Below are 8385 nucleotides of genomic sequence, written 5' to 3' on the forward strand. Positions count from 1 at the left end.
GGGGAAAATACAGTAGTAAAGAGAGTTGTGTTAGGGGTGTGACAGGGTTGATGATGCAGAGTACTAACATATGTCTTTATCTCTGGTTCCCTACCTGCTTTTGAAGGTCTTGATTTCAGAAGGACTGATGCAGTTTGCTCAAGATCCAAAGTTCATTGAGGTCACAACCCAGGAGCTCGCAGATGCCTGTGACATGACGATAGAAGAGATGGAAAATGCAGCAGACAACATTCTCAATGGTAACAGCAAGCAGAGCCCCAATGGCAACCTCTTGCCTTTTGTTAACTGCAGGGACCCAGGGCAGGACAGTGCAGGAGAGGAAGAGGAAGAGGTGCAGAACCCGGATTGTAGAAAAAGTCAGGAGGAGCTCAAGGACAGCAGGATATATATCAGCAGCCTGTAGTTGCCAGGGCTGGAAGCGATGCTGGTTTTTTATTTGTTTCAATGTTCCTAATGGGTTTGTTTCAGAAGTGCCTCACTGTTCTCGTGACCTGGAGTAACCGGAACAGCGTTCTTCATTCATTTCTGTTGGGACGAGTCGCAGAGTTGGGTGGTGTAAGAAAGCTTTTCAGGAGCAGATATAACCCCAGCACGTGTCCGTGAAGGAAGAGTGAGGAGAGGAGGAGGAGGAAGAGGAGAGCCAGCTCCCTCTTTTTTCCAGTCCCTGCACAAGGAACAACGACTGCCTCCAGAACACGAAGGGGAACCTCAGCTTCCTGTGGATGGCCCTAGCCAAAAGGACCCTGCATCAAATGGGTGTCTTTCAACTTTGCTTGTAAAAATCATTTTGCACATATTCTGTATGAGCCTCACCGTCTCCATAAAGCCAAGGCCCTTTTATTCGGAAGGAGAGGAGGACTTCTTCTGCTGTGGATTCCCGTACCATGAAGGGGAGGAGGAAGCAGAAGAAGCCCGAGGGCGCCCGAGGGGCCGGTGGCAGCGCTGCCCAACCCTGCCGAGACTCCCAGGCAGCGGTCTCTGCCAACCAATCCAAGCTCAGGCAGCCACTCCTGCCAACCAATCAGAGCTCAAGCAGTCACTTGCCAGCCAATCCGAGCTCAGTCTCTCTCCTGCTGACCCATCAGAGCTCAGACAGCCAGCCATGCCAGCCAGTGGGAGAGTGGGAGCAAGCTTTGCGGTGGGGCTGAGCCGACCTGCCCCGCACTTGCTGAGGGTGGTGGGCTTGTGTAGATCTCTCCTTGTTTTGCAGTTTGATATTTTCTTGAAAGCATGTTGCAGTTTTTATTTTGACTATTTTATTATTATTTTTCTGGAGGGAGAAGGGAGTGTTTACAACATTTTGTAATCACCTACCTTTTTGGTTTGGTTTATTTTCACCTTTGCAAATGTTACATTGGTTTGATCATGTTGTATTATTTAAACTGGGTTTTTTTCTCCATTGAAATTTGGTAGAAGTATAATGATAGATGAGTTTTACCAACCATTATGTACACCGACAATTTGTAATTTTATTTGCTAGTAATTGAAACCTCCTTTTTTTGTTGTTGTTTTATAATTTAAAGATAGTAGGCAATGCACTTGATATAGTCTTGCACATTTGAGTGATTGATTTGGGTTCTTTTTAGTACTAAGTATATCTGTGAGTGTGGGAGCGATACCAAGCAAGTGTGCGTGCGCGCGCGCGTGTGTGTAAGTGCATGCAGTTCTCCACATCCTGGTTTGAGCTGCAGGAGATCTGTATCTGGGGCCATTTGAATGCAAAAACGAACCACTGTCTCTGCTTTTGAAAGGGGAATCAGTAACTCTTTGCATTTTCTGTTCCACAAGATATGCAAAAACAATGCAATAATATTAATTTAAAAATACAATTGTAAGTTGTGTTGGCATTAAAACTGTATAAAGAAAAATTGCGGGGGTGGGGGGAAACAAACAAACAAACAAAACCAGAAGGCGTTACGCTTCGATATATTCCATGTGATGTTTTATTGCATTGATAATGTTTCTGTTGAAGAAACCGTTATACTTGAATTCAGGTCAGTTTCAGTATTTTTCAAATATTTTTTTAAGATGAATTGCAATTGTGCCAAGCAAAGATAATGAATTGAATTAAGTTTGTTTAAAAAAAAAAAAAGAAAAAACAATCACTTCTTGTATATTTTGCTGCATGTCAGGTGAATCATTTCGTATTTGGAATGTGCCAAGCTTTACCTTTGAACTTTTAAGTGCTTTTCTACGTGTGGTTGGGTAAAGGGGTACTATTTTTTTTCCTTTTTTAATTTGTACAATGAACAAAGTGTACCTGGTGTAAGTAACTATTCTGCAATCCACTGACAGGTTGAACGTTACTGATTTTGCATATCTTGTGTTCATTTTCCTTCTTCCTCACTCCCTTTAAACATGCATGATGACTTTATTGGTAAAGAATCTTTCTTCCCGAGACTGGGACATTTTATTCAGGCTTTCTTCTCTTTCTTTTTGCTCAGTTTCTCTCAAGGGTGGCAAGACACCCAAGCCCATTTGACAGATCCATCCTATGTATTCAGCTGGCACTAGCAATTCAAGGAGCGGGGGAAAAAAAAAAAATCTGCTTTCAAATTTCTTTTATTAGATAGCTAACCCTGACTGATTATAGCAGGATCCTGGGATAAGCAAATGCAAGAGGCTGAATCATCAGCAAAGTAAAATTATTTAACTTTCAGTCCAGACCACTGAAAGCAGAGGGTGAGTGAGGGAGAGAGCTCTGGATCATTTCTTAGGAGAATTGCCACAGTCTGGTCAAGATGCAGATGTTAAGTGACTTTTTTGCGTTCCTATACACGGTCTCATCCCTCTTCCCAGAACTTTAGTGGCTGGATTAGATTTTAAATCACAAGACATCTGATGGCACAGCATGTCCCAGTCATATTTCCCTACTAGTGAGTGTGAACCTCCCTTGACTTTCCTCACACTGATACTTGGCCTTAACCCCTGAGAGAGGCTGAAAAAACAGGCAGGCATTGTTAGATTTTATGGAACTGATTTTTGTCTAGACTACTGCTGTTTTTTCTCCCTTCTCAAGATGGTTCACAAACTTGCAGATCAGTGCTGAGCTAGGAGGTGTAATCTGACTCAGAGCTAAACTATCATTCAAATCTTGAGCTTCTGCAGATGTCTGAGAACATAATTTATTGCATATGTTGATTACATTATTTTTGTAATGCCCTTGGTTTTCTTCTTGATTCTCTGGAGCATAAAGCAGAAATAGCAAAGGGTATTTTTGACAGTGCACTTTTTTCAGTGTCATTTTGAACTTGCCAGTAGCAGCTCAAGATACTTTGAAAAAAAAACCAAATCATTTTAAACTAGAGAAATATGCGTCCATTTATACAACCATCTGCCATCAAAGTCCTAATTCAAGACTTCCCTGGGGAAAGTAACCAGCGGATGTCAGTCAGTCCTATCCTTTCCATGCCTCATGACTATCAGGATGGGCACACAAGCGTTGTCTCCCTTTGAAAGTTTGCTGCTGCTAGCGCTGATGTGCTCCAAAGCTACTTGGAAGGAAATAATGCTGTGCCTGGCTGTTTCTGAAAATGAAATCAGTGTAAGAGCTCCCTATCTCGTTTTCTTCCACTAGAAAGTCTATCTGACCCTCCCCATGGGAGACAGAGGTGTTCTCTGCTCCTGAGAAACAAAGTACTGATCTAATGGTGGCGATGGACATTTTGGATGTTTGACAGCCCATGTCATCTTTTAGGATTTTTCTTGATGGGAAGGAAAATGGTGGAAAGGATGCCCCATGCATCTAATAGCTGCAACTGGTTCAGGGGTCAGAGCCTACAATGGCCAAGGCAAACCCACTCTCTGCTGGAAGACCCCTTAGGTCTTGCAGAGTGGAAAACACATGGCTAGCAGAGAATGCAGATAACTTTTGTGGTTTAAGGGGCAGGAGTTAAATTTAGTAATTGCTGGTGCCAGGTGTGCAAATTTCTCTTTCTGGGGAGGGTGGCTTTTTTTAATTCCTTTGAGGTACTTCCAATGTGCACATTGTGACAGGCCTGAGCAAAGAGCTACTGCCTCCTTCAGGTGAGGTAGAGTCTGGGGGATGGTGGGAAGGCGGGGGCAGGTTTAGTTCCTGGAGCATCCTTCTTTCCCTGTGTATGGGAGTGGATGGTGGGTACAATCACTGTGCTGTGGATGGAAGCTTTGAAGGAACTGATGGCTGAGGAGTGGCATGGAAGGAAAGGAAAGAATGGGAAAAATGACCTGCTGTTTGCCACTGAGCATCTCTAACTTGCAAGAGTACACTGCAGACTAAAGACGTTTCTTATAAAACAACAAACCTCCTCCCTGTATCACTCCTGCTCATTATTCCAGGCAGTACTGGGCCAGCCACACCAGGTGCATTTCTTTTTTTCCTTCCTTATTTCTGTGTGGCTGACATGATGGGGAAGAAAGTAGAACTCATGATCCAGAGCTGGAGTTTTATTATCCACAGACCTTTTCTGTATCATCTGCCTCTTCAGCTGGACATGTGAACGATGATGGTGTAGATGCTGCTGCTACTGCAGGGGTCCTGCCTGTTTTATTACCCTGCCCACCACACCCCAGCACGGAGGGACAGCCAGAGAGGCGCCATGTACAGAACTGCATCTATTTCTGCTTTGTTTTCTGACTCAGAACCCTGCCCCCTGATGACTACAACAATGATGAAATCAACAACAACAAAAAAAGGGCAAATGCATTTTTTACATTTCTTGATAATTTCCAAAGCAATGTATCATTGCTTTCTTTAGACTGACGCCAATATAACAGTTGTATGGGTCTCAGCCAGGCTCCTGTGTCTTTTCTGCCTGATAGTTTCAGATTGTATGAAATGTATGCGCGTTTGCACACAGACACAATCGTATGAGGTGATGGCCTGTGAGCCCATGAGGTTGTTCACCTGTGCCATAGATGAAATTGGAGGCCTTGTTTCATATGTGTAGATGAGAAAGCCGTTGGTCCAGTAAGCTGAAGTGAGGCAGCCCTACTGAGACAGAACTGAGTATCCTGATATATGCATAGTTCCATTGTGACTGTCCCCCTGGCAGGGGCAGGGCGGGGGAGAGGAACACTGAATGGGGAATTTGGAGCACAACAAAACTGAGCAAATAAGTAGGATCCAGTTGGGGTCTTCTGGTAGTGGTGAGATTTTTTCAGTTCCCATAATGAAAACTGTAGTGCATATAAAGAAAATTTTCCAGGCCGCCAGAAGCCCCAGTTCCATCTTGCTAACGTGAGGCTGGAGGGCACTAGAGGCCAAGGAGGTTGTATCCATGCAAAGAATGTGGAAAACAGAACTGGGCCCAGAAAAATTTGATTATATCTTTCCTCCATTTTTTCTCTTCTCCAAAGAAGTCTAAGGAATATAAATTTCAGTAGCCACACAGAGTTTCCTTTTTTTTCTTCTTCTGAATGTTACAAAGTTTTAAAAGTTTTATTCTGGGTCAGCAAGCCCAGGGATCCAGAAAGTTTCCAATGGGATCTCAGTCCATGGAGCTTTGTTGCTGCTTTGCTTCCGGACAGCCAAAACCACTATGGCCTTGCTGCTAAAGCGCCCTGAGATGGGGCAGCTGAGGGCAGAAGCACAGCTGAGAGGTATGTCCTGTGTTGAAGACAGACTGGGCTCCAATTGCTTTCAGAGAAGACAGTAGCATCACACTGGAACGGAAAAAACCCTCTTCTGATATAAACTTCGGCATTCTAGTTAAATTCTCCATTCTTCCCCTGCCCCTTATGAGGGACTTAACTGTTAACACTTGAGCATAAAAAACAGGCCTTCTTTAGGGGCACAGGGCTCGATTCAGTTGCCTAAATGCGAGCATCTACTGCCACTTGAGCTACCCTACAGCACTCTGCCTGGCCTGCAGCAGCTGGTCCAGAAAGGCACAACTCTTCCCCAGGGCTGGTGTCACAGCCACCAGCCCCACGTGGATGGCAAAGATCTCATGCGGCAGGAGACAATTAGGCAACTTAATCAAGTCCCTTTCTAAAGGGCTAATTGAGAGAAGCAGCACCAACGACTGATGTAATAAGGGAATCTTCATTAGCATTACCAAGGGCTTAGGCTGGATCAGGAGCTCATTTCCACAGTCCCATGCTGTTGGTTTTCTACCCCACCTCACGCAGACAAGCCTCCGCTCCTGCAGCCTGAAGTTCATGGCACTCTGCCCAGCCCTTACATTAGGCCAGGGTTAACAGCTGCATCCCAGGCCCAGTGGAGCCGAGGCAAGCCCAGGCAAGAGCAGGTGTCACTCCGCCCAACAACATATTTTTCTGCCAGCGTTTGAACAGCCCCTTTACCTATTCAAGACAGACCCACAAACCCAGACACCATTCATTAGCCTCATCATTTGGACAATTAAATACCTGTGTTTTTCTGTTGCATTTTGCATTTTGCCCAGCCAGGCAAAATGCAAGTTCTTTCCCAAACAGGCTGTAATGCCAGTCTGCACCCATCTCAAGCACCTAGGTAGACTGGCAGCCAATACTACCTAAACATCATCAACTTTATGATTGTTCATAGAAGTGATTGGTTCAGGCTTATTCAGTCTTGACAGTTTGAATGTGGGAAGATTTCAGAGGAGGAGGAGTGAGATTGTATATATCTCTTTGACAAACATTGCTGCATCACACACAAAAAAGGGGGAGATACTTTTAAAACTGCCTTAAAAATCAATTCTGAATTATGAAATCTCCCTCAAAACAATTGCCACTTGGTAGAGCAAGGGATGAGTTGCTTTGGGTGAATTCTGGCAAGAAGTGGTTGGAATCTAGTCCAGTTTCAGGAGTGGAAGTGTAATTTAGGAGCTGATCTCTCAGTCTGAATTCACATCAGTACCAGTGACTGAGCACTGCAGGATCAAAATCGTTTAAGGTCTGGGGGGTACTGTATCTGGCCTGCATCTGCATGATTTGGGTCTGGCCCAGCAAGGTACTGCATACCTGTGTTTTGCAGTGACTTCAGGGAAGATGGGGTTCCTCAGCACCTCTTAAGTTCAGGCCCTGGAGCACCATTTCCTGCTCTGATCATCAGCTATAAATATTGATAAATATAAGTGTTTTGCCTTCATTTGAATTGCCCGGAGCTGTAAAATGATCTCTCTCAAGTATAAATCAGATATAAACCTCCTCTCCCACTCTTCCCTGCGCTCCCTGACCACCCTCGCAGCCCTCCCTCTCACCTCCACCCAAGCCCTTTCCCGTCTCAATTCTTTACCTCCTTCCACAATTTTATATCTAGTTTTCATGAACCCACAGAAACGCTTTTGTAAATAATGCTGTACAGTTTGTAACCGTCATGTAAGCCTGTCATCAGTGCCAGAGTCCGTCTTGCCCTCTCGCACGTTTTAAAATCAACAGAGGAAAGTTAGAGTGAATGGCCCGCCAGTGAACTATAGGGTCATCTCTGTGTGGGACAAATGTATATTCCTGTAAGATTGCATTTTTATCTAAGGAATGATGTTATTTTAAAATTGCTAATAAATTTCTAAACAATGTCGATTTGTTTAATATTGTAAATATTATCAGAACTGCTTTGACATTGCTCCATTCTCTCAGCAGTGGCTGAAAATTAAGACAGCTTCCTGCAGCCCCTTATTTCCCATCATCAGTCCCACTGCCATTCACGGACTATCTCCGTGTTTAAGGGGTTGCAGACTGTCTTGGACAGTCACAGCCTGCCCTGTTAAACAGTAAATTAGGAAATCCAACTGCTCTTTGTACTGCTGTCACTACAGAAATTCTGCCATGTCACGATGTCCACAGTGTGACTCATGCATAACCACACAGTATTTTCTGCACAGGATTTTTTTCTTACCAAGCATATGCAACAAAAAATAAATGCCTGCAGCCTAAATACAGTGTAATTAGTAAATACATAAGCCATTAAGGTAATGGAACGATAATAAGTAACATACCACTCATTTTCTTTTGACTGAACAAATTTGTTTTACCGTGGTTATCAAGCGATTACGCTGCAATGCCAACTAAGCACTGTATTTCCTGTTGCAGCACTGTAAACCACTGTACTCGGTTCAATTACATTGGTATAAGATTGAGCAAAACAATGTCTAACGAAAAAAACTTCCATTATATTATTCCCTGACATGCACACAAATGAGAGAACTGCAGACTTTGCTGCTACTATTAATTTGTGGTGTCACAAAATGGTAAAACCCCAGAAGTGAATAAAACCTGTGGATGTCATCCGTGTGAGATGTTGGAATGGCAGAACGATCAGCAGAACCATCGCTGTCTCCAGGCTCAGACCAGCCCTCAGTTAGATGTTTGCCACCACAAAACCATATGAAACCACCGTGCTCTTGGCTGTCAATCGAAGCCCAGCAAACGGTTTGGCTTTGCAGAAGAGCTCGATGGGCTGGAAACCTGTCTGAGCTCCCT

General features: G+C 44.0%; 1 protein-coding gene across 4 annotated transcripts in view; it reads left to right on the forward strand.

The window, feature by feature from the left end:
• CACNA1C (calcium voltage-gated channel subunit alpha1 C) overlaps positions 1-7482 on the forward strand; it is a 491623-nt gene extending 484141 nt beyond the window's left edge. For all 4 annotated transcript variants that reach the window (XM_074902152.1, XM_074902151.1, XM_074902149.1 and 1 more), the window contains one exon: positions 107-7482. In XM_074902152.1, coding sequence (XP_074758253.1) covers positions 107-403 — 297 coding nt within the window. In that variant the 3' untranslated portion in view covers positions 404-7482. The remainder of the gene's footprint in view (positions 1-106) is intronic.
• The last annotated feature ends 903 nt before the right edge of the window (positions 7483-8385 follow it).

This window comes from Athene noctua, chromosome 3 (genome assembly GCF_965140245.1).
Source record: "Athene noctua chromosome 3, bAthNoc1.hap1.1, whole genome shotgun sequence".
Lineage (NCBI taxonomy): Eukaryota > Metazoa > Chordata > Aves > Strigiformes > Strigidae > Athene > Athene noctua.